Source organism: Platichthys flesus, chromosome 1 (genome assembly GCF_949316205.1).
Source record: "Platichthys flesus chromosome 1, fPlaFle2.1, whole genome shotgun sequence".
Classification (NCBI taxonomy): domain Eukaryota; kingdom Metazoa; phylum Chordata; class Actinopteri; order Pleuronectiformes; family Pleuronectidae; genus Platichthys; species Platichthys flesus.
The window spans coordinates 12,769,071-12,797,005 of record NC_084945.1 but is presented as its reverse complement, the minus strand read 5'-3'; the positions used below and the strand labels follow the sequence as shown (position 1 = coordinate 12,797,005).

Below are 27,935 nucleotides of genomic sequence, written 5' to 3'. Positions count from 1 at the left end.
AAATAAGAGTGCACATAGATTTCGCAAATAGACACTGTATTTATGCAGGTGCAATTGTCTTAACCTGTGCCTGTACTCTTCATGATGAAACCACTTTGTCTTTATCTGCTTTCTCTTCTGCGTCCTTGGCATTTACAGCACCAGCCTGTGGGTAAAGCTCCCCGACTCCCTGTTGGCTGTTACAATGTTTGCTTCCATAAAGCGCATTAAAACATCTTGGAAGCAGGACAGAATTTTTAACAGATGCTACCAGTGCTTTTTATGGAGTCTGGACATGAACTGAGTCCATCAATAAGGACAACGGGCAGTAATGTTGTCACACTGAGCTAGTGTTTGTTAAATGCCTCTGCTCGCTGCGCCGTCACTGCTGCTCGGCCGTAAAATGAGTCAGGAGGACTGCTCTCATTTTCAGAGCTCTCAATATTAAAGGGGTTCTAATAGGCTGCGAGAAAAACATAGAGAAGGCGACTATGATCCAACTTTAAACTTGATTAAAGGAAGCTGGTGTGTCTCACTCTGGAGATAGAGTTGAGGGAAATTCAGTTCACTTTCTGCTCTTTGTGTAGGTCAAATAGAGAAGTCTGCTAAATGAAATGTAATGTAATGCTACAGAACAGTTCACGCCGCTGCTGCTGGGGATTGAATCTTTTGTTCAAGGGCCCAACAGCTTCTCGTCATGCTTCTGTAGAAGGACAGCCAGTTAGTCCCTGTAGAGAAAACCCCTCACCTGCGACCTGCGTACTTACATTACAGCGCAAGGAAAACAGCATTTATCAAAGTGATTTTATTGCCTCCAACATTTTTCCCCATTCCTGAAATGTCACCTAACGCTCAAGCTCACCGGCAGGTTGAGAAGCCGTGGACCAGACAAATACTGATGCCATTTGTCTTCCTCTGCCTCCTAGAGACTCCAGGGAGGGGAGAGGAAAGTCAGTCGGACAAGTCCTTCTCTGATTCGTCGCTGTTCGCTCACTGGGGTCAGGATCTGAGTCCGGAGAACCGGCGAGTGGCGCTGAAGATGTTCCAGTACTACGGCTACAACGGCTACCTCAGTGATCGTCTCCCTTTAGACAGGCCGACATCAGACCTGAGGCCTGAAGGGTAAGAGGGAAGGTGGAGTGGTGCTCAAACACTGTGTCCTTTTTATATAGCAGCACACACTTCTTTTACACTAGATACTAACAGTAACCTGTGTTTGAGTAGATACATTTATATCACTGTGGTTTTCTGACAAAATCTGAATTACGGATTAAAAATTATTAAAGGCAGATTTTTTTCCTCACTTAGTGGTTGAACTGTTATTGAAATACATTGAGTACTCTATTGTGAGATCAGTTAAAAAATATGTTGTGTCCATAGGAGTTGTTTACATGGAAATTCATGATTTCCATGATTTTATGTTTTGCTATAATAATGATTTTAATGATCCAGGAAAGTATGGCTCGAACACTAATGGTACATCATCATTCATGACATCACTATGAATCTGTGCTTTGAGCTAAATGCTAGCATCACAATACCAAAATGCTGATGTTACATAGACATTATGTTTATACTACCCAATTAAAATCCTCTTAGTTTCACATAGTGTGACATTTGTTAATTAAACACAATGTGCAGCAAAGGCTTATGGGAATCTAATCAGTTTTGCAGGTGGTGGTGGCAACACCAGAGAATCAAATTTAATAGGATTCAAGAACAGGAGATCATGTGCCACTAGCAGATTTTTTGCCAGTTCTTCAAGTAGATTGCAGTCAGCAGTTGAAATACAGTGATCTAATAGTCACCAAAGTCATGATGATTCATCCTCTGAGACACTGAATGTCAGAAGATTTTGGTGACTCATTCAAAAGGTGATGAGATGTTTAAGTCTGGACCAACTAGCCGACCAACAGACAAAAAATGTTCAGTTAATACCAAAAATGTTGTAATGTTCAGATATTGAAAAATGTCACTGCTTCTCATTATTCAACATTGACCCCGGTGGTCCAACATACCTAGAGCTGTTCAAGTCATAGCTTGCTCGATATAACCAAGGATTGTGTCTATAAAACGTCACACAATTGTGAATTCATACCCATTACACTGTCATTTCCCAGAGCCCACTGTGTCATCTTCAAATTGCTTGTATTGACTCACCAACAGTCAAACAGTGAATGGATTAACTGCTGCACAGATGGAGAAATTCTAACATTTGTGAAGCTGGGATCAACCTTAGAGTTTAACGGTTTCTTCCTCGGGTCTACCCCATCTAATGTCCTGGAAATTGGTTCATTAGTTGTGGAGTAATCCTGATGTCAGACAGACAGACAGCAAACAAATGGTGAAAACGACAACTGCAGTGGAGAGTATCAAAATAGCTTATTAGTTATATGTCAAACAAGTAAGTTACTAATGATTTTTGGCTCTAGCATCAGTGGATATACTCGATCTACCATTCGACTGCTCTGTTGTTATTGAGTTCTCAGGACCTTAGAACTCATGAGGCAGTTACTTCACAGAAAGAAAGAGAAAAAACATTTGTTCCCTTTAAATCACTGAGTGAATCTAATTTAAAACCAACAAAAGATTTTCTTTCGCCTACAGCATTCAGTAGAGCTACCTGCAGTTGAGTTACTTATATGTGGACAGATGAAAACTCTTGATAGACTTGATTAGGGGTCCTTCTTCTTTTCAGATCCTCATTTCTGCCTGAAGTCGGCAGGACAAACACGTGTGCATCACATCTGCAGCTTATGAATTAATGCACATGTTCTCGTGTTGTTATTTATGCACTGCGGGCACTTTGATCAGCTAAGTCCTTCACAGGGGATTTTCCACACCATCATGCTGGTTGACTGCGACACAGATTTTTAACCCAGCTTTCATGTACACATCACCGAGGTTACGGCAGCACACACTGCGACATCTTGGCGCAAACGTCAAAGATCTGCAGGACGCTCTCTCCTCTGCACATCCCTCCCCTCACCCCATCCATCCACACTAATACTGGCTCTGTTTTCCAAACTGTTCCTGGGATTATTATCAATCACACACCTTGTACCCAATGTAGCACCATGTTTTTCTGTATTTAGAACATGCCGTTTTCAGAGCAAGATGTGGTAATGGCCTTGGCAGGTAAGATGTCAGAATCCCAGAAAATGAACTCTTTACAATGAATCACATGGTCATATCAATAAGATTATGATAAATCAATCCACATACTTTAATAGAGGAGATTTTCAAAACGCATTCTTGCCATTACAATCAAAAAACATGATATCTGAATCAAAAACTTTCATCCAGGCATTACCTCAAGCTTTAAGGTCATATTATTACAGCATTCTCTTTCTGCATTTAAAAACAACAACAGGCATCAGCTGCCTCGAAAGGTGGTTGGACTGCTGATTAAAAATGAAAATGTCAGCATGTAGCAAGAAACAATATCTTGAAAGGGAAAGAGAGGAGCTTGAGTGTTGGCAGACCTGACCACACAATCATTCATCCACTCCCCCACAACTATTGCAGTAGCACAATTATTTAATTTCTTGATTTCTCGATTTATGCCAATCTATGAAAAAGGGCTCCTGTACTCATCTGCCCAGTACCTGCGCTGGCATGAAAAGCCTACATTACCCTACTTTCTCTGGATCAACGTCAATTTTATCCGTGAATACTTTTAGACGAGATGCAGCTCTAAACGTCGCCTCACCACAAATGTGTTGTCTGTCGTTCACAGGTGCAGAAACCTCACTTATCCTTTAAACCTTCCTCAAGTGAGCATAGTGTTCATTTTTGTGAACGAAGCCTTGTCTGTCCTCCTGCGGTCCATTCACTCTGCCATCAACAGGACGCCTACCCATCTTCTCAAAGAGATCATCCTGGTGGACGACAACAGCAGTAACGGTAAGCGGCACCATTTTATAATACAGCAGTGAAATTCCTGTGTTCATTTATGGCACAAAGCGCATCAGTAATTTTGTTTTGTGTAAATGCACAGTTTATGTGGCATTGTAATGAGAAATGTACTCTGTATTTAAAGTGTTTGCAAGGTGGTGAAAGTGTAAAAGGGAATAAACAGTGATTATCCTTTTCAAGACAGGTGTACAAACGTATGTCCCTTAAATTCATTGAATGGGCCACAAAATCAACCAATATCTAAATATAGAAACACAAAAATATGAAAATATTGCTTTTCCCTTTACCTATCTCGCCATTTAGATGGTTAGATAAAATTTGAGAACATAGTATTGTCTTAATGTCTCAATTCAGAAACACTGCCATTGTTACTCTGGACACTCCAGATCCCCCCAGCACAACATTTCACTGGAACCACTTTCTTCGGCAAAAATAGTCCCTTTAAAAACTGTCAGTATTATGTGGCAACCATATGCAACCTCTGTAGCCTCACTGGATGGCTCCCCCTTGCCTCCGCTTGTCAGAGTTTCCAACTCGTGGAGCTACCTTCAGTGTTTAATCTCAGCCATAAAACTGACATGTTGAAAATAGAAAGTCTGCTTTTGTTTGCGTGAGGGGTGGTGAGCGTCCAGCTACTGGGTCATATGTGGCCCATAGCACATTTCATGAATATAAGACGAGAAACACAGATACACAAAACTAATTCCTGTGACAGCGATATTTTTTTCTTTAATAATAGACAATAGAATAGTAGACGAGCATGTCCTAGATGGTAGTCCCATCTGGTTGTAAGCTTGCAGGACACATTCAGGGTGAATGAAACTCACATGACAGCCCCACTGTTTTATAGCTGCACCCCAAGCATCATGGCAACTGTCAGAAAAACAAGGAAAAAAAATGGTTCAGTTTTCAAGGGAATTTGAAGAAAATATAAGAAAAGAAATTAGAAAAAAATAAAGATTTCACCCAGCTAGCCATTATTGTGCCTTTCATATATTGCTGAGGGAGGGACATGATGGATATGATGTGATCTTTGCAAGACATGTGTGGTTCTGCACAACCAGGGGTGATCCTTTGTTGGACAAAGTTGTTGTAAGGCAAAAAGCTGTGAGTAGCATCATGATTCCTACCATCTGACATCAGCCAGTTTAACAAAGAGAAGCAGAACTTACTGTGATTTAGGTTTTCATTTAAATTAGTGTAGTCCTTGAATGACGTTATAAAAATTGAAATGGCCCTTGGCAGGTAAAAGATTCCCCACCCCTGGTCAACATCCTTTGGAAAATAAGAATTCAGGTTTAGGAAAAATTTACCAAGATTTGTATTTTTAAATCTGTCTGAGTTATCCTTAGAAACTCTGCATTAAATGTGCAGTGTGTGACTCAAACCGTTGGAATCCCAGAAAGAGATATTCAGCAGCGTTATGCCACAGGAATCTATAGTTTGCATATCGTCGCCTCTTGTGAGGTAAAATCTGTATCTGTGGTATGTGTCTCTCACGGCCTATAGACTCCTTAGATGTTTTTAATTAGGGGCTGTGTTCACTGGATTTAACCGATAGATGAAAAACATTAATTAGCTGCAAAGCCAGGATATTTTCCCCGAGGCAGATAACAATCCAGCAAGGTGATGGAGTGTTTGCACATATCCTGTCAACATTTGCAACCCTAATTAACACATTTGCATGTGTCGGATGTAGAGTAAACAGTATCGGGATTAAATGATTTCCAGAATATGCTGAAAATGTATAAATGCTGAGCTCCGTTAACTAGATGACTGATGGGTGAAAATACTGATAGGTGAGTCCTCTCCCATGCAGATCACAAGAACTAAACTCCACTTATACTTGTGAACAGTGTTAGACTTAAACTGCATTACAAAGGCAGAAAGCAGCTATAAAGGCTAATGATACTGTGCCAAGTATAGGAAATAGCTTGTAAAAAGGACTGAGACAACCATTAGGGGCAATCAGCATCGGAAATACTAGACCTGAGGAGAAGATGTTTATCATAGTCAATAAAATAAAGGATATAGTGCGGCCTGTAGCTTTCTGGAACACAATATACACATTGGTTGTCTCTGTAACTTATCTCAAAGCACTGGAATATGAATGATCCTTTTTCCGTCAGGATATTTTCAACCAGAAAGTTAAATATATCTGAAGTTAACCACACCTCTAAATTTGCGAACCCTAATGTTTACTTTCACTCCTTCTAACTCAGGCGACATATAACATCACGTCTCATAATAATTCATATTTCACCAGATAATTGAGAGCTGTTGCCTTCAGCTTCTTCAAACATCCAAATCCTGCACTGACATTTTGCTCATGGCATTTCACCCTGTTTGCCTGAGCACTCTGTCACAGTGCGACTGATGGGCCCAGTGTTATCATTATTACCATGACTGTTAATCTTATCTGTGCTAAATGTCGTTAGCCTGTTGACCGGTGATGCTGCTGAGATTGTTGAAGGGGGTCAACGTCCACAGCCACCCTCCGGGGCATCCTCAGCTTTATATTAGTCCTCACCTCAGAGACACATTAGCATGCAGGGGAATGTGTCGCCGTCAAGGGAGAGAAGGGCAAATTGACCTAGCTGATTCCGCCGTAATTGGATAATGTCCCAAGCTGTGGCCCGAGAAAGGCTCTTCTGTGTACAAGCAGGGTCCTGAGAAGGGAGCAGCTATCAGAGGACTTAGATTTGTTACTTTCAATGAAACCTTAAAACATTCAAGATCAAAATACATTTTAATTATTGTTGTGCCTAAGAAGATTGCACAACAAAATCACAGAGAACAGACTTTTGTTGAAGGTTTGCACCTACCTGGAATTTGCTCTGGTTATTGGTGCATACAATGAACATAAAAACACAAGAAAAACTATATATAAAATAAAAAGATATAAAAGATATAAAAAGTAAAGTAAAAAGTGAAATTCAAAAATAAAGAGGAGAAATCTGCAAAGAAAATGAATTGCAAAATTTGAGGAAGCTTTCGGCTGCTGCATCTGCATCACCATGGTAACAAATTTTTATTATGTGATAATAATACCAAGGACTTTTGGATTGAGGTGAGAATGAATGTTTTTGTGATGAGCATCTAAATTTTATCAAAATATGTTTTGTCCATGAAAAATGGCCGAAAATTGTAAAATTGACCCTGGAACTCGATTTCCATTTAAATGGAAAAATATTTACTAGTTTACGAAAGCACGAGAAAGAAAGCAATTTTTTATATTTTTGCTGATTATTTTTCTGTCAATTTCAGCTAATCTTTCAGCTAAGTATTTTTGTCAAGAGTGACCTGTATACTTAGGTTAAGCTTTTCAAGCATGTGATCTCATAATCTCATAGAGATGATTTGATCATCACCTCAGGTGTTCAGAGAAGTTCCAGCAGCTGTTTGAAACCAGACGGATTTCCAGCAAGCAGTAGCTGCAGCCAATGAAACCTGAAGGTCACGCAAAAGCTGGAGGGGGGTCAGCAAAAAACAACTAAGCTGTGTGTACTGCACTTGCTGCCAACTATGAATTACAAGAGGTGCTGGAACTTGAGCAACATGAGTTTTTGAACAAACTGCCAGGGATTGATACAAGACTGGAATTGTGGAGGAAGGGTGAGAATCAGTCGGTTATTTTAGAAGGATATTTTCACAACTGCAGAATTGAGAAGTGAGAAATTGGCAAGTTGCGTTGTTCAAACGACACAGCAACCGTGAGACTTGCATTCATGTCGATTTACCATCTGCTGTGCTAGCAGTAACGCCTGCATGGTGATGAACGATTTTAGTTTGAACAGGCGTGAAGGGAACACTGAGTATCCAGCACCTAGACAGACCAGTTCAGACCTACAGTAACAAACAGCAGTGAAGCAGCGAGCAAAAAGCCAGGTTTCTAAAATCGTTTTTATCAATTAAACATCCTATGTATGGATAAACACAGAAATGCATATGCAGTGTACAGTATATATATATATATATATATATATATATATTATACATATAAACACACATATATATATATATATATACACATATATATATATATATGTGTGTTTATATGTATAATATATATATATATATATATATATATACTGTACACTGCATATGCATTTCTGTGTCATATATATTGTAATTATACATATAAACACACATATATATATATATATATACACATATATATATATATATGTGTGTTTATATGTATAACTACAATATATATGACACTATCACAATTTCATTCTCTTCGCGTTTAGAGAAAAGCTGAACAAAAAGATTTTAAGATCAGGTTTGGAAGACACTTCACTTTGAATGTACATGTTTTACTTCATGAATTAAGACAAACACTATTCATACTCAGGTAGTTATACATTTACATTTTGTATATCCCACTTAGGGGGATAGAGGTAATTAAGTGGTGTGTTCATCATTTTGCCCCTCACCAGTACCTTTGCTCTTTATCTTCTGAGACAAATTTCCTGAATGTTTTCCTTCTACTGTGGATAATGTAGCTGGATTGGCTGCACGCTGATTTTAGAAACTTGTTTGCATGTTGTTCCGGTCCAACTCGATCACAAAGCCTATTGCTTTCCTGCTGAGCTCCAGCAGGATATCAGTCCCGAGAGATTGATGACTGTTGGCCATCAGCCGTTCCTGGTGTAATGAACTGTGCTTTATTTTGATTTACTGCGCGGCATAACACTCCATATTTCTTTTTCTTAATTCACTCTCACAGCAGAATGTCTCAATTATTAATGGATTAAGAGTTATTATGGATACAGTAGACTGATGGAAGGTCGTCAGCAGCAGGCGTGCAGCTGCAGCAGCTTTTCTTTTAGCAGAAGAGTCCAAAATTGTTATCATCATAATTTTACCCCCCAAAAAACCCTGTCAGCTCTCGTCCTTCGGATTGAAGTCCATCATATCTAATCAAGGGCAGATTTCAACTTGCTGATGTTAGCTGATTGCATTTCTACAGGAAGGCTAGAAAACAGCTCTTTGCTCGCTCCTCCCAGTGTGATACTGTCATACTCCACCTACGTGTAAACCACCACTGTCCCATGTTGCACGTAGTGTATGAAGAGAGACTGTTATTCTGCTCCAGATAGCAGCATTAAAATCAACATCTTCTTGTATGAATAGCATCTCTGACTCATATCTTTCTATGAAATAATGTAATTATTTATATTTTCATTTAGATGACTCAAGAGACAAGTTTTTTTGTCCAAGGGAGAGTTAAGACATATTATTGTAACATATATAACAGTATATTGTAACTTAAAAGTACGCTAACGTCTGTAAAGGGTTTAAAACAATTATATTAAGTCACAGTTACAGGCAGAGGTACCGAGTGAAGTATAAGAAAATGAATAAAAAGGGAAAGAGAAATGAAAACAACAAAAACACATAACTGGAGCCGTACAGGACTTTGACCCACATTGCTGTTACGCGTAAAGAAGTGGAAGCACAACACAGGCAGTGAAGCTGCACACAACAAAACACGGTTGTGAACAAAGCACAGCTGTGAAGGTTTTGTCGGGATGGAAAAACATTCAGCATTTGTTCACTACACCGTGTGGAGGAGCAGTGAAAGTAAAGATATAAGAAGAGAACTCCACTGAACTCAGGTCCTTCACATTGTCCTTGACATGAAAGTCAGAATCCCAGTCACTCAATAAACTATTGATTATTGACTTATTTACAGGCACTGTGATGTACTGTGATTTCTCATATTCCCTAAAAAACAACACATGCTTTACCCTAATACGTATTGTGAGAGTAAGAAGAAGTTCTTTTTTTTTTTAAACGAACATAGGTAATGTGGGACAGTGCAGAATCTTTTTTCTTTTCAAGGAACACATGCTTTAGGTATTTACTGTGACCCGGATGAAAGAACGAAACAGAAACATTCAGTTTCTTAGATTGACTACTTCTCCACAAAAACATTTTCCACTATAGTTGTACTGGATAGCCAAAGTTTTTCTCCACTCCATAACAAGGCCCTCACCCTCCCTCTCAAGCTGCCCGCAACTGCTCCACGTTCCCTTTGAACTGGCAAGGCTCACCACCGGTTACTGGTGAAATAGTGAGAACACGCCTCAGGTAATTTATACAAGAAATTATGAAACTCTGTGCTGATTTAAGTTCTCAAACTTTGTTCTAGTTGTAGTAAAGTATGCAGTTGTGATCTAATGGTGATGCTGATTCCTTGCGGCATCCTGCTGACATTTCACACCTGAAAAGGTATTTTTGAACCTCTAATGCACTGCAGTAAGTTATCACATTTTCTAAATGCCAAAAATATTGCTACCTCATAGGACTTGTAGGGGGAACAATGATTGTTTTATCCTGGGGGGCATGGTATGCCATCACGCAATATATTGCTTAGGTAATAATGGAGGTAAACTCGGAAGCCAAACATTAAACTGGATGGACTTCCTCCGCCTTCTCCCCCGTGCTTTGAAAAGCATTACAGGCTGAGTCCTCAATATTGCAATATCCAGTTATGACGGCTAAGCCCCATGGAGGTGAGCTGTGCTGCTCGAGATGCTGGTCCAGTTTTCAAAACAATGAAGCATGAGTACTTTTGACCCTATAATATACTGCCTGGTGAAGGATTACATGTCAGAGTCTCTCGGGTGGAAGTGTGCTCACAAGCAGCAGCGTCTAAGTGTGTGTCTCTGGGTGTGTGTTTGTCTGTGTGTGTGTGTGTGTGCTTTGCAGATGAGCTGAAAGAGAAGCTGCAGGATTTTGTTTCTGAAACCAACAGCCAGCATCCAGGATTCATTAAGATGGTGCGGCATGCCAAGCAGGAGGGTCTGATCCGGTCCAGAGTGAGCGGGTGGAGGGCCGCCACCGCCCCGGTCGTCGCCCTGTTCGATGCCCACGTCGAGTTCAACGTCGGCTGGTGAGTCACTCTCGCATCGTGAGCAGCGTGATGTTAACACAAGCAGCGGGTCTAGAGTCCTAACACTGTGTGGGTTTGGGGGAAATAATTGAAAATCAAACAGTGCAGACTGTTTTCTGTGTCTTTGACAAAATCTGAAGATGCAAACCTTTAGCTTATGTTGTTTTAGATTTCTATTATCCAAACATGAACCTATTGCAGACATTAAGTATATAAAGAGGTATACATCACATAGCCTTTCCTGATATTACTTGAATTGAAACATTCTATAGTTGTTACTATTTCAATTTTTATAACTATTGTCTTTTATTTTATTTCTTATTTATTCTAATTACTGATTTGTTACTCAGTTTGTAATATGTATACATAGAATAAAGACAATTGATTAATTATATTGACTATAATAATACCATGTGTTGCAGAGCTGATCACCATAGTAGTGTAACAAGCCTGTCCAAACAAATCCTGTAAATGACATCCTCTATCTGTGCATTTGAAGGGCCGAACCCATATTGCAGAGAATTCAAGAAGACAGAACCCGAATCATCTCGCCATCATTTGACAACATCAAGTACGACACCTTTGAGATAGAGGAGTATCCGCTGTCTGCCCAGGGCTTTGACTGGGAGCTGTGGTGTCGCTACCTCAACCCACCCAAGTCCTGGTGGCACAAGGACAACAAGAGTGCACCGATACAGTAAGTGAACTAAGTCTTCACAGCCTGAATCAAGCAAAATGTGATTATTATGGTTTTTAAAACTTAAAACAAATATCTCAAAAAGATCAAAGGGTAATTTTTGTGCAGTGTCACACTTCTGAACTTATTGCTGCTGTCACTATAGCAACTGGGCTAAGCACAAACATAACTTCCAAAGAGAACAAACAACAACAGATCCGCTCTTATCCCATAATAACCACTTGAATCTTAATTACAACAACAAACCAGGAATTGAAAAGGGGATGCAAAGACAGTTTACTGTAAAAGAATTGCAGCAAATTTGGTGGTTTGCAGAGCAGTGGGTCGTAGCATCCTGCAGGACTGAAGAGTGGGCAGGGCGGAACGGGAAACTCAGAGCCAAACAGGCTGCTTGCAAAAGAGGACACTGCTGGATGTGGTAGGAGTAGAGGCGGGCAGCAGTAATGATACTGAAGCACAGACAGAGCACAGGATTAGAAAAGAGCTGGTGAACACAAAACATCCTCGGAGAGAGCAAAGAACTTGGCCTTGATGTCTGTCCACGAGCCGAAGGCTTCACTGCAGCGGCTTGTTTGGATTAGAGGACTAACTGCTGATGCACAGGTAGAACTGGCAAGAGAAGCAGGAAGCCACACACACACAGAATTACTCTAGCTTTAACCAAAGTTACTACATGCCTCACCTAAACATGAACCTAAATCCTAACCCTAAATCTAACTCTAACCTTAACCTAATCAGAAAACACAGGGACTTGCTTTTGGTCCCCATTAGGAAGACAAGCCCCCATAATATTTAATACAACATGAGTAATACCTGGTTCACACATACACACACAAACATACACACACACACACACAAACACTCAAAAACACACACACACACACATACACACACACACACAACCTTGTACTTCTCTCTTTGGGATAATACTCATAGTGCATGCCCTAACTCTACAATATAACATTTAGAAATGTGCATGACTGGAAACAGTAAAAACACCAGGAAGACAGAGGGAAAGGGGGAAGGTAAAACCAATACCCTGACATCTACGTCACCTTAATTCCCCCAGGAGCCCGGCCCTGATTGGCTGCTTCGTGGTGGATAGGCTGTACTTTGAGGAGATTGGTCTGCTGGATGAGGGCATGGAGGTGTACGGGGGAGAAAATGTGGAGCTTGGCATCAGGGTGAGTAATAATGTGTCTTGCTGTGGCCCACGGGCCATTGTTCATCCCCGTAATGTCTGGAAGATTAACTGTGATAATGACACTCAACGGTGGGCTGATGCTATATTTATAGCAAAAGTAACTCAAACGAATGTAAAAGGATAAATACACATTTTGTTAGTTATGATGTATGTGTAGCAGAAGGATGGATTATCTGCACAGTAATGTACAGAGACTGTGGCCTGGTTTCATTCTCATTTTAAAATGATTATTTAATGATATCTGTAATATCTTAGGTCACAGTTGAATTATATTTTATGTCATTTCTTTAAATAGACTTCGCCAACAATGAAATGATAATAGTTTGTTTTCGATCATTTTTGCATAATGACGTGAATCAGACAATAGAAACTGTGAAGTTTAATGAATACTGTTCATTTATGTGTATTATTTATAATTATGGAAAAGAATGTAGATCTATGACATACAGGAATTATCAGACTTTTACCACCAAAGTAAAAACAGTTTGATCAATAAAATGTTGGTGTTAGTCCTTTTGGTGTCATATCGATCATTAGATAATTATAGAATATTGCTGACCAGATACTTGAACACAGGGTTATTAATGTAATGCTGGGACAAACATCCTCTGAAAGGAACAGGAACAAACAGGGGAAAGAATTATCCCTCAGCAAGTGTCCCCTAAACCCACTGAGACGTGCTCTCTCTCTCTCGTGTAGTTTTAAAATAAATAGTCACTACTAATTCATTGTGAAGTCTGAACGATCACCTTCATCCCCTGGTGATTCTGAAGAGGCGCCTCTGAGAGTTGTCGGACTTGTTGTCATTGTTGCTGTCAGCAGTGATGTGTGAAAACATTGTTCTGAGCAAACAGACGCACAGCGTGTGTAGTCGTGTTGTTCTCACAGTGTTGTATTTCATTCGTAAACCATGGAAGTCGCTTTGTGTGCACTCAGTCCAGCAGTACCACAGGCGGCTCGACCACGGAAGGAACAATCCTCCTCAGGGAACGCTAATGATGGCTCACATCTACTGTACAAAGAACATTAATGAAGCTATCAGCCTGTTCAGTGGAAGCGAGGAGTGAGGGACGACTCCTCCTCGGCGCCACCATTATTCGATATCCACCGCGAGGAGGAAATGGAGACAGGCTTGCAACCGGATGCCCAACGTGGAAATATCCGTCCTCGCTAATGACAGAGATGCAATCATCAGTAAAGAAAAGCAGATTAGTCCCCTCAGTCATTTTTGCTCCAGAAATTACATGCTTTTCGAATTCCTGGCACTGATAATAGCCTCGCTGGCTGCTTTATAGCCTGACACTCGGATGATTTTATCACAAACTGTGGGCTCAATAAGTCTGAAACCACTTTCACATTCACATCCATGGCAGTGCAGACCTGGGTCCTAGCTCCCTTATCAAACAGTTGGATGAATAGTTTTGGGTCATTGCTTGGTTTCTCAGTTCAGAGGTGGTGTTGCTGTCCATGTTGTTTCCTGGCTTGGTTGTGTTGGACTGGAGGAAGTGGCCCCTCGCTTGCAGGTTCAAGTCATTTAGAGATCAGTCATTCTGAAAAAGAGGGTGAAACAGTGAGCTGGGGATGAAAGATTGGTGGAACCCTGGGTTGGCCTTTGATTAGCAGCCCCACAGAGACCCATCAGGGTTGGTGGGTGGGTAGGCTCTGTCTGCCTGCCTGTCTGTTTGTCTGCCTGTCTGTCTGCGCGTCGGTCATGCCTCTAGACCACCTGCCAGCAAGCTGACTGGCTGCTGACAGATCCTCAGAGACACTCAAACTAGGCCAACAGCTTCAGGCTTTGGCTGAGGCTTGAAAGGGCTGTCCTGGGTAGTGTGAGGGTGAAACTAGCTGCTGCTCTCAGCTCACATATGTATAAAAATGCTAAGCAGACCCAGGTCTTTCTGATTTTCTATCTATTTATGATAATGTAAGTAGATGTAAAAATGTAGAATCTGTTCACATTCCTATTGACAGAACTGGAGAGAGGGCCGAGGTAAACAGCTGCCATTACTGCAGAGCGCAGCTAGACCCACACACCACGTAGTGGAGAAAATTAACTTTTTACTGCTCCTGCCACAATCTATGACATTAAGATCTCATAAAACCATTGGCATGTTGAAAATAGGGTCAAGCTAGAATGGCACTCACTAAAGTGCATACCTCTGCCAAGTACCAGCAGTCCCCTTAAGTTCAATCAAGCTGCACCAACTTGCACACTCTCATAGAAATCAGGTCCTTAAAATTGCCTGATTTGTTTCATCGAGACCCATGAATCCTGGCAAAACGGGGAAAATGTGGAAAAAACTTCCAATCTCGCAACGTTAATGGAAGTGGAAAAAGTCCTGGATCTGTACCAAAATGTCTCCATGACCCATATCACATCCTTTTACCAAGTTGCCTGGTAATCCATCCAGTATTTGTTGTGTAATCCTGTTAGCAAACAAACAAATCATCAAGTAACAAATAATTTCCATTGAAATGATGGTAATAATGTGTCAAATGTGAATTTTATCCAGTTTCCAGCTACACACCTGGAAGAAAAACCCTCGGCAACATCCACTTTGATGATGCTGTGCCGACACCAACCACAAGGCTCTGCTACATTAAATCATTTCCCTTCAATACATTGAGTCCTCAGATTTGCAGTCCAGTGACACACCAACAAAAGTCCAGTCAAAGATCATGAGAGACTGAGTCATCTGTCTCCGAGGTTCCACTCATCTCTTGTTAGCTGGGTACACTGTGTCCTGTCGGAAATGACATATATCAAATAATATACCGATTTTTTTCTTTCTTCTGTTTTTTGATTGTTAGAAATACATAGTTAGAGCACATCACGATTCATGAGCTTGAGCTTCAAATCACCATGTGTTTTGTCATTTGATTATGTGGGGTGCCAAACCTAAGAAATCCAGGTTTCTTCAAATCAGAGTGTGCAGGGAAACACAAAGAAAAGTGGACAGGTTCCTGAAAGTGAATTATAATACTAATGATTCCCTGAAACGCCTGTGAATGGTGGGTAATTTGCCAGTGACGCCCGGCTGCAACAATGTGGCAATAGAAACACCAAAGCACACATCACCGCTCTCTCCAGAAAGGTTGTGTTGGGGAAGGAGGATCATTGCCGTGTTGGAAACCAATTATCATGCAGCTCTGTGCACAGTGTTTATGAAAGTTGCAATAAAGCATCATTACTGTCACGGTAATGATTTACACAGTAGAATTTACCTGTATTTGGAATATGCGGTTGGACTCTATATACATATACACAATGTTTAATATTTTTATGACCATTTTATATAGCAAAGTGAAACATGATTCTGAATCATAACTCTGACTCACTTTAATTACGCGTTTAGAAAAGAAGAAAAAAATTGAATTTTAAGTAGATAGTACTGATAGAACTGTTTTAAACCACACAGGCTTTGATTTTGTTTTAACACCGTTCATACTTGTTCCTCAACCTCTGTTTTCTGAGAGTGTTACAGAAATATTAATACAGTAATACAACTGTATCACAGCTCCCTAATGATTATCATCATAAAAAAGAACTTTCACTATCACAGTATGTATTGAGTATAAGCAGCGATATTCTGTTATATAGATCAACTACAGGTTATTTCAAGTCATTCTCAGTATTAGGTTATGTTTAATAATATAAGCAAAGTTTATTTTGGCTTCTTTAACCATATCATACAATTATACTCTAGTCAGATCCCGAGTTGTTTCATGGAGAAGACAGAAAATCGAGCGGATGTTGGCAGCTCAACTGTTTCACCTGGCATCGAGAAACAAGTGCACAGTGGTGAAAAATAAAATCTTACTGGAGCAATGACAAGTCTCATCGAGGGAGGGAAGATTTGACGAGGGCGTGTGTTTCCTTTAGAGTCTGGCTGCCGGGAGCAGGCGGGGGAGTGATCTACAGTAGGAGGGTGAACACACTGTGGCTGCAGCCCTGTGGATGAGTTGTGGCGACAGAGTTTCAGGAGCACAGAGTGGAGGCTTTTTACAGTGTCGGTTGTGGGTTTCGGGTAAAATGAACTCCTCTTTAATATTTCAAGGTGTCTACTCCGAGCTTTCGTCCTTTATGTCTGAATTCATGAGGCCATTTATCAGCGGGCAATCTTTCTGGAGTCACCTCCCTCCAATGACTAATTATTCATGGTTTAATTTCACCCTGCTGAAAGTCATGTATGTGGAATGAAAGTGGATTTGCCTTGATTTACTTGATCTTATACAACAAAAAAAACACACAGGTGTTGTTGTCGCTTGGGATCTCTACAGCTATCACCACTCCCTTCTTCTTCTGCTGTTGACCATCACGATGTCTGGCTGCTCAGCTATTAACATTTCATCCGTCTGGATCTGGAAGTCCCAGAGGATCTTAGCCGGGTGGTTCTCAACCTCCTTATGCAGCCCACAGATGTTCCTGTACACTATGCCAGCCACGTGGTAATGGCATTTCATCTGCCTTGTACCAGCCTGCATCTTACACCCTGCTGTTCTGAGCTGGACTGTCTTAGAGACATCTGTGCACAGTCTGCACCTGAGACACTGTCTGGTGTGGTAGACATTGGCCTCCATTGATCTCAATGCCTGTTCTTGTGCTGCCATGATTAGTGCCTCTTTCTTTCAGACCAACTTTTACAGGCCACTGGTAGATTTCTTGATATTAGCCAATCATTCTATCTGTCGATGGTACGTGCCGTACATCGCTCTTCTTCCTCCTCCTCCTCCTCCTCCTCCTCCTCATCATTTGGTCTCTGCTGTCTGAGGTATTCAACTTGACACTCTTCGATGCCGTCTTTCCACACATATCAAGCCTGAATGGTAATCCGATGTCATTGCTGTAGATCCCGGTGATGAGGGTCAGTCAGAGTCGATATCTTGCTCATTCCTGGCGTACAGCTTGATGTCATCCATGTAGAGGAGGTGGCTGATGGCTGCTCCTATCCTCTTCTTCAAACAAAACCATCAAGTACCATACGAGTGATTGTTTGATGAACCTAGTAAGTTAGGAGAAACATCTTATGGTTAAGTAGTCTTATTAAAGACAACTGTGTAGGTTCAGTACCTTCTTGATTATTGTGTGGAAAGTGGGTCCTCGGAAAGCTTTGTTGTGAGAAAAAATATGTCACTTGCCCGATTGTTGAACTTGTCTTGGATTCACACTTTCTTTTGTGCTGATGATACCAATTCTGAGGAGGAAATGAAACGGACCAAAAAATAAGTCATGTCCCTCATTACAAAGCGCTTTGCTCTCAGTGGATTTCATTTCACAGCCACGCAGCAGATCTGTGCTGGTTGTTGTTCCAACTGCAGCTTTTATTTGATAATAAGCACCTCTCAAGTGGCTGTAACTGCCGGGATTACAGATGTGCCAAAAGATGCTTGTCATTTACTGCTGAGTTAATTTCTTCATCGTGTTGATCCTGGAGGTAGAATCCGTCTGCAGCATTACAGCAGTGACAGCGTGTGCAGAGAAAAAAAAAGGATTCGCTTCAGATTAAGGAATATAATGTAAAATGTAACAGATTATTGTGTCCTGTTCACTCATTGAATTACATGAACATGAGCAAATACATATTCTGCAAATACCATCTCAAATGAACACGCCAGTGGTTGCCTGTGCCTTCAAATGTAAAGGCAGAGGGCCTAAAGACATGTAAAGAGAGAGAGAAAAAGTTAGTGTTAGTCCAACAGAAACAGCCCCTGGATGATTAGACACGTCAACCAGTCAAGAAAGCCGTGAACAGCACTGCCCTTCTAGAAAAATCCATGTTTTCAGTGAGATAGGATGTGATGGCAAGTGAGCCATTAATAATTCAAGGCTGGGAATCTTCACTTGGCTGCCTGTATGCATCCTGGTTCCCCTACAAATTACATTTATATGCATTTATTCTTCATTAGCAATTTATGTTCAATGGCAACATTCGGAGCCAAGTGAGGGTCAGTGAAATCCAAAGGATGTAGGATGAGCATTTTATATTAACCAATATCAATATATGCAGTGTTTTTCCGTCACGTTTTTAAATTCACTATCAATATTCTAGATTCTAAAAGTAGAGTTAAGAGGGAGAATAAAAATCCAAATGAAGGCAATATATTGCAGGTATGTCTGTAAAGTGAGTTCCTTTCTGTGGAACGGGGCAGACAGCAGATCCAGGTCAAATACAGAGTTCAGCAGATCTTTAGATGGAGGCAATGAGGCCCAGGGTTCAGCAGACGCACTTAGAAAGCAGGAGAGGACGAACCTGGAGCTCAGGCCAACAAAGAAACAGCCAGTGCACAAGATAACCACTCCTCTACTGGTCTGGATCATCCACAGACCTCACTGTCTGTCGCTTTCATGCTGATTCCACATAATGAAGAAGCAGTGGCACGGTAGCATGAAACATATCCAATAGTAAGGTTATATTTACAAAATAATGGACTGTCAATTCTGAAAGTATGTTTATTATAGGGCTGAATCTAGTATTTTTTTAAGATAATCCGTTAAATAGATCATTATCCCCATTTTTACATTTGTTGTTTGGCTCATGAACTGTCAAAAAAATAAACTGGCAAACAGTGAAAAAACTAATATATTTATTTTATTGTCGAAATAGAAGCGAAGCAGCATGAGTTTGAAGCAAATTTGAGCATTTTGTTAGTTAGTTCCAACATATAATCTGTCGCACTGCTGGAATCACCTATCTTTCCCAGTGATGATATGTTTTCTAAGATGGTTCTATATATTTAAACATGATAGGAGTCAGGTGGTCATACTGGAGCATAATGGAATGGAAGACGTGGGTGAGTGGGTTTTACATATTTTTTTTTGCATTTGAATGACTCTTTATCTTGCTGGTTTAATTAATGGGCTTTAGTGGGTGTGAGGTACGTCCCCCCAGTTCTCTCTCTCTCATCTAAACAAGCCAGTTGATCCCTCTATAATTTTCTCATCAATGCCATCACTTAATAGGGTTCCTTTTTGTGATGGTTAAGCATAATGACAGGGAATTAAAAAACTGTCCATTTACCAAATTTGTGAAGTTATAAAAGTCCAACTTCCTGTTCTCATATTACATTTCTGTATGAATTTTTGATAACCAGCCGGAGACACTCATTTCAGTGAGTTTCTGTCATATAAGTTGTTCAAAGTTTCTTACTTTATTCAAATGACATTAATTCTGCTCTGAAATGACGAAACAACTTCAGCTGTTTCCTTCTTCCTTCCTCCCGAGCTTCAAACTCTGATAACGCTCCTGTCAGCCGTGGCTGCTCGCATCAAGCAGATATGTGTGAGGTGACATGATAAAGGTCTGTCACGTTTAAGTGATCTGTGTCAGGTTGCTTGGAATCTGAAATTGCATTTTTATAGTGTGTCTCTTAAGAATGTGGCATTTAAAGATACTATATGTGTTCTGTTGAGACCAACATTTTAAATATAAAAATAAAAATAAAAAATGAAAATGAAACAATATGAATATTCATTGCAATAAAATTTTCAGCAAGAGAAATATAACAAAGGTTCAATACACATCAGTATAATACTTACACATTATGTAAGCAGCCCAAGGATAATTGATCTTCCTCTGATTTGTAAAATGTTTTGAACACATACTAACACCCTCACCCAACAGTCCCCTTAGATCAAATCAAGAGACACCAAATTGCACACACATAGAGATCAGTTCCCTAATAATACTTTTTTCTTTTTTTAATCAAGATCCATGAGTATTCGCTGGGAAAATAGTGAAAAGGTCAAAAAATGCCTTGTCTCATCTCTCATCTCTATCTGCACCCTGATCTGGACCAACACCGTAATTTAACGGCTTCTACCCTGACCCACACCTCATCCCTCCTCCAAGTTATGTGATCATCTGTCCAGTATCGTTATTTGTAATTTTGCTTATAATCAAACAAATATATACACAATTGTTAACGTAATATCACCCAGCCAGACAAGAAATCTGGAGTTGGTCAGATCAACATGAGTGCACGTCTGGGTTTTGTCACAGTTGTGGTCCAGTTTGAGACACGCAAGCTGACGAAAGAAATACAACACTTTTCTAACTCGGCTGCCCAAACTGTGTTTGTGGAGACTGAAGATCGCGAGCAGCAGCAGAGAATAGAAGTTGATGCGACTCTCTTGCGCTACAGGCAGAGTTCGGATTGTCCCTAAATGTTTTAGTTTGCTGTGAAGAGGTTGGGGAATTTCCTCCTTATTTTCAGACAGCAGACGGACCAAGCTGCTACACATACAGTGGAAACTCTGTAGGCCAATTGTCTGCGCCGCTCCAGCTCCGTGCTCTGGGCAGCAGGGGAGGAGACGATAGCTTCACCCCAAAAGTGAGTCTGTGCTTAGATGTGAAGGGTTTTATGATCACAACATGCTGAGGAAATGTGAAATGAATGCAGTGGGAAATATTGCAGGCATTTCCAGTTTTAGGGTGGACAGGAGAGGTGATGCAAGGAGATGAACGCAGATAGCTCCAGATAGGAAGAGAAGGTATCAAATGAAACTTCTTGAAGCAGAATAGTAAATCACAAGAATATCTGGAGCAAAGAAAAAATCCTATAGTTGTGGTTATCTTGTCAGGAGTCTGTAGGATCATATGTTTCTCTGCTGCTGCATTGCTTTTCAAGTTTGACACTTATCATTGACAAGGTGTCACCACATTCTCACATCCCATTGCTTGTAACATCATTGCTACACATATTTCATGCTAAAGGAATAACGGAGGCTGTGGCCATGTGGCTTTTTAAATCCCAGTTTGCAGCATTGTCATTAGATTTCATGAGCGTAAATAGAATCAATTAATCTTACAAAACAATTGGTCTCATGAACAATACTCTTCTCACTGCATCTGTCTATACTCCTATTTGCCATATCTTTAAATAACTGGATTGGCTGCTTGTATTATCTGTTTTTAAATGTTTGTATGCAACACATGACACAAACTTTCACCTTTGTGTCCACCATATTTTATTTGCACTGTCTGGTTCTATGTCAAAATGCATGTCATTTTACTTGTACTTGTGCAATGGCAATAAAGTTGAATCTAATCTAAAGAACAATGTCAAGACCTTAGACACTAAACTGACCGACTTAAAAAACTGTTAGAAACGCTGTAGCTTCTGTGAATCTCTCCTTTGCTGCTATAAAAAAAGTATTTTCACAGATTTATGCGCTGCTCATCATATCCTTAGATCTTGCGGTGTTCAAATGTCTGCCAGCTTTTATTAGGGCGTCTGATGTTTATAATGAAAATCCACCCTTCCTCATCGTACCCCACCTCCAACTTGCAGTGATGACTCATGGTATGACTGATGCGTGAACTCGTCGTTCTGCTGATCTCCATCCACTGCGGCTTGAAATGAGACCATATCATCTTTTTTAAATCCTCCGGGGTCTCGTGTGTGTTCACCGCCCTTACCGGGAGATAACACGTCCCATAGAGCTCTATCTCTGACTAGATGTGTAATTCATGGTACACAGGGACCGTGGAAATACTTTTGAGGAACGCAAAGAATATATTATCATATCATCACCAGATAATGTACGAAGGGAATAATCTAAGATTTGTAATAAAGCATTTATGTGGGAATATATTTCAAGTAAATGGTGAATGATATTAAATCATATGCTAATGAGGGGGTAATATAAATATAAAGATAGAGCGGTGTCCCATTTCAGGGACCTAGTGAGACACTTGGACTGCAAAGGCCAATTGGGAGTCGTGTTAGTCTGGAGGATTTTGTATTTGCGTCACCAGCTTGTCCCGCAACATTAGCTATTTTGCTGCAGCCACCCACATAGCTAGCTCGTTAGCTCTGTCATTAGAATGCAGTGAATCCTGGGGTATGTTGGCCCAAGAGAGATCCACCCATTGGATCCTTCGTTGCTCAGGAATGGAAGAATACGTCCGCCATTTGAAGTAGCCTCTGAGATGGGACAGCCTAGTGGTGAAGCCAAGATGCAATACACCCTTTTCACGGCGGCCAATTTGATTGGGCTTCAAGTGCAGCCTCCACAGGATGGAGCCCCTGACTTGACCTAAAGGCTATAGTTACTGTTGCTACATGTCAAACTTAACGATGTCACAATATCTGTGATTGGTTGAAACACTCTGCCCCCTGCTTACTGCCTTTAACAATGCACTTGATGCTGCAAACTGAAAAGTGCTCTTTATTTATTAGTGTAGGTCAAAGAGGTCATTGTCAGTTTCTCTAAACGATTATAACTTAGGAAAAAATCTACTTACCTAGTAAACCTCAAATTTTGTATAACTATTATTATACTGTAATAATATTATTCTGACTCGTAACTGGGTAATGTTGTTGTAGAATGTGTTCAATTGTAAATTTAAATCAGGGTTTAATTAGATTCATTATCTATAAAAAAGCTTTTCTCATGGAGTTTGTTGGAAACGCAGAACTTAGAGGAGGGTAACGGCACAAGCAAAGACGTACATGTCTCAGCAGAACAATACTGAGGATAAGAATGAGCAACAGAGAGATGTCTTTTTTTCTGCAAAAAAAGGATTGAGACATTTATCTTCTATCTTCACCCACTTTTTTTTTGTACATGTTGAAATCCGTTGTTACTGACAAAGCTTCTTGCTGCTGCTTTTCTTATTGAAGAAGAAAAACAAAATCAGGAAAACAGGCACTTTTCAGAGCCGGCAAGGCTGAGTGGCAGATTTTAGGTTGAGTACTTTCAGGCTGTGAACTCAACACAAACCGGAGGTTGTGGAAAGTTCAGGGAATTATTAAGATGATTGGCAAAACAAACATTAAGTACAAGCTTGAATTTTTCCTGTAATTGATTTGCTGCTGCACCACAAGGCTGCATCAGCATTATGACTCATATCTGCACAGAGTTTGTGAAATAACCTTGTGAGTAGTCCCATCAAATTCCACTTACATTCACGAGATGCTCAACTTGTAACTGACACCACTCTAGACAGAATAAATGAATGAAGTACTTCCACTCACATCACATCTACATTAAAGCTATTTAGCTCTTGTTTGATCTAAAGCAAATTATCATGAGGGCAGCAGTAGAATTAGCTTATGGTATCGGCCCTGATAATGGATCCAAGCAAACACTGCTCTAACGTGAGACCGCTCCTCTGCCAGGAAAGAAATTAGAGGAAGAGTGGCTCGAGAGCGAGGAAGATCGGATTTAGACAGGGGCATATTTTTGGGAGGGTATGGAGGAGAGGGGGCCTGATAGGGGGGGGAGGGGGGGTTATTTCTTGGGGAGATGAGGTCCGAGTTTACAGGGAAAAGGCGTGGTTGTGCCGCGCTGAGTTAGATTGTTCCATTACTGTGCCATGAGGACCTGAATTTTAATAACACAATGTGGACTCTAATGTGGAGCGGTGATTTGTGTGTACCTCAATGCTGAACCACTGTGAAAGCGGCAGCTAAAATACACAGAGCAGGTGTCAGAAGTTTGGTAAACCTGATTATTATTGGACTTTTGGTGGAGGAGGGCAGTCGCTCTTCCCAGCACCATCTTAAAGCAGTAAAGTGTAGTGTGATTGTTTGCTGAAGTGCTGTTGAGCCAGGCGTCCTGCTTTCCTGGGAGAACGGATTGAATGAGTCACAGTAGAAATGAAATGATGGGTTTGATCGTTCGTGGGGAATGCATCAGAAAAATATAACTGTAAAATATGACAGTGTTTTGAAGAACATCCGAGCCCTCCATAGGAATGGTCGACTCCCACTATCTTGACACTAATGACCCCTTTCTTGTAATTAATTTGAAGAAGGCAGCAGATAATTAGTGGTTAACTACAGGGATGTCACATGGGCAAACACACAGGGGAAAGATGACACTGGATTATTTCCGGGCTGAGGTTGCACACAGTGAGACCAGAGAGGGATTCCACTAATGTTCCAAAGTTTTTGCTTTTTTACCTTGAACGAATATGGTGTGTGTTTAGTTGGGTTTGATCAAGGAATAAGATTGCAACAGATTATTTTCCTTATCAATTAATCTGTTGGTTTTTAATCAACGTCAACAATCCCAGTTTCATGCTTGGGACACTCAACATATTCATCTTTAAAGCTAACCTGCCGCTATCAGCAAAACGCAGTTCAGCAATGCAAAACGTGCTCCCACTCAAATGGAACTGGCAGCATTTTCGGGTTGAAGCCTCCAACACAGAAGCCAAGTCACCATAGTCCAGACTGAAATGTTGGATGAATTTCAGAAATACACAGTGTCCAGAGTATTAATGCTATTGACTTTTGTGATCCCTTTACTTGAAAGCCACCCAAGTAACATTCACAGTCACATCCGATCTACGTTATTCGTCAGATGACACTGCGCTTGATATAATGTTCTCTGACAGATGGTAATTAAACGCACATTTACTTTAAAAAGAGAAGGATGTCGGCTGTGCTTTCTGTTCTTCACATAATGACACAGTGCACACAGGGATGTCAAAAGTCTAGTCAAACTTTATTGAAATAGCCTAATATAAATTTGCATCAGGGAGTTTGACATCTGCTAAGCTTCATGTTCTGTTCCGAGACCCTCGAATCGGAGGAGGAAACGGAAAAGCAACAGAGGAGGGATCCATTCCAGGACGGACAAAGAAGCAATAGGTGTCATGTGCACAGAATAGAGCAACAAAATAGATTTATAGTATGGACAGCCAGGATGACATCGTTATAGACTGTACACATTAGGGAAGAATATGATCTGTGAGAACATTGTGCATCATCCAGGTGCTGGGAAGAGATAAAACCTGAGCCACACGACCTCCTCTCCCACATTAAGACCTGGAAAGAGGACAGACGCAAGAGGCAAAACAAAACACTCGCACAGAACACAAACACACAGAGGGAGAGTAGGTGAAGAGGAGGAGGCTGGAGGACGAAGATCCGGATCCAGAGCACTCAGAATTGAGGCAGGAGAGGGAGAGAGGTCTCAGGGCAGCAGATGGTCCAACGCTGCAGCGTGGCAGCCCACCAAAATAAGGACATTATTTTTATGGTATTTGTGGAAGACTTCACTCTCACCAGTCAAAGGGATGAGGCTCAGACTTTTTGAATCACACATGCTGTGAGTGATACATCAGGGAAGCTTTCCCTCTGATAGTCTGGACTCTGAGGATTTCCCTGGCTGGACATATTAACCTATGCCTCCTGCACACTAGAGGATTTTCAAATCAGATTTTAAAACCATGGACAACTAAAGTAATTTCGACAAATGTATCATTTGTATACATATACATATCGTTTTTACACACAGTAGAAGATCCAGTGGAGAAGCAGGACCCCACGCTTGACGTTGAAACATAACATTTCTTTCCGATTTCATACTTGGAAACTTGCAGTAACTTGTGTGATCAAACGTGACTTCAGAATAAAAAACAAACATGGAAGTGGACCGCCTGCGTCATTAGCTGTATGCATGTTTGTCTAATATTTTGCATGAGCTTTAATGAGCTTTACTCATTAAACGAGCACTCATATCACTGGCACAGGAAAATAGTCTTATTTATGCTGTAGGCAGTATTTCAGATTGAAACACAAGAATGCAACATTTGGCCTTCTGTTCAGCTCACTCTTATCGGCTGTTGCAGCTTTCTGAATCATTGTTCCTGTCATACTACACAAGAGTAAACAGGGTCGTCTCAGAATTCTCCGATTTTTGATTTGTAAATATCAAACATCTTTAATACTTACACCTCAAAACAACTATGATTCAGTCTGTGACTTTAATACCATGAATCCGTCACAAGTCAGGATCATTTGGCCAAATAAGCTGCTCAGTTGCTCAATACTTGACCCGTAATCTCCCAATTCTCCTCTAGCAAAAGATAGAAAACTCCAAAACCACACTACCCGTAATCGAGCAGACTCTAGTCACCTGTAACCTTGTGAGCACTAAGTCAAAAAAGGTCAAACCTCATTTAAACCCCTGCGTACAGCTCTATAAGGCTGCTGTACGTTCAGTCTTCTCTCAGCAGAAGGGACGTAAGCTGTTGATTAAACCAAACCGAGGAGCTGCCGGCCGCAGCGGTCAGTCTCTCAGAAACTGTCCTGGACAAATGGTCATCTCAGCACATATAAGTGATTTCTGAGCCTCCTCCACTGGCGCTGCTCGTGACATCTCTTTCGATAACTGTAAGAAAAATGTAAGCCTGTAAATAGAGGAGTACATCTTCATTCCCTCTGCAGAGCGTTGGAATTGCTTTGAGATACCATTCATATTCTTCAGATACTAATCAGCAGCCTGATTCATTTCCTGATTCATTTCCTGATTCATTCCGCTCCAAGCTTTAATTCAGTTTTTTTTTTCTTCATCCATATCCTGTTTGATGTTTTCATTTAAAATGAGAACAGAAGGAATAATATAAACGTTTTTAACTTACTTGTTACGGCTGTCAACAAATGCAGGCGAGAATGTATATAAGAAAATCCCTCAAATGGGTTCTCATAAATAACCATAACCACAGAACAAACCATATTAAATCTTGATTTCATGATGATTAGAAATACATGAAGGGAAGCATGGGTTAGGCTAATTATTCCATTATGTGTGAACAGTAAGTAGTGATGTAAAAAATGTATAAAGCTGCATTGGTTTGTTTGTCCTTCGTTGACTCACAGACATGATGCTGTAAAACAAATAAAGAAAGTATAACTGTATGTACACAAAATGTATTTAACATGCTGGCGACGTCAGTAGCTCGAGGCATGTTACTTGTTAGTTGTCTATCCGAACCATTCTTGTGAACTCGGTATCTGAAGATTTCCTTGAGGGGATTTCTATTCAGTTTTCTTTTCCATTTTCAGTTGGACTCGAAGCGGAGCAGATTACATTTTGGTGGTCAAAGGGTCAAGGTCACCATGCCCCAATGTTCTTGTGAACATGATATATCAGCAACTCTCAAAGGGAATCCCATTACAACAGACACAAACTTTCACCTGCACCCGAGGATCACTTGAATCGATTTTCGAAGCACTGTGACCTCACACTCCCTTTTCTGCCTCGTGAACACGTAACCTGAAGAGCGCCCCGAGAGGATCCTTTAAGATTTGACACAACTGATCACTTTGACTCACAGATCTTCTTAATACCCACTTATGCAGTTTTTACAAAGGTTCTGACATTCACCAGTGTATTCAGTTGTTTTTACTTTTAATTTTACAGTTGTATAATAAGATTTAAGTTAACACAATGATTTATTGTTTTATTCAGGTTGTTTTGTGACACTACAAAATAT

The 27,935-nt window shown here is 40.6% G+C and overlaps 1 protein-coding gene across 2 annotated transcripts in view; it reads left to right on the top strand.

Annotated features, from left to right (window-relative positions):
- galnt18b (UDP-N-acetyl-alpha-D-galactosamine:polypeptide N-acetylgalactosaminyltransferase 18b) overlaps positions 1-27,935 on the top strand; it is a 97,286-nt gene that overhangs the window by 52,455 nt on the left and 16,896 nt on the right. For both annotated transcript variants that reach the window (XM_062385107.1, XM_062385108.1), the window contains exons 2-6: positions 906-1,101; positions 3,719-3,885; positions 10,618-10,801; positions 11,301-11,498; positions 12,568-12,682. In XM_062385107.1, the coding sequence (XP_062241091.1) occupies positions 906-1,101; positions 3,719-3,885; positions 10,618-10,801; positions 11,301-11,498; positions 12,568-12,682 (860 nt within the window). The remainder of the gene's footprint in view (positions 1-905; positions 1,102-3,718; positions 3,886-10,617; positions 10,802-11,300; positions 11,499-12,567; positions 12,683-27,935) is intronic.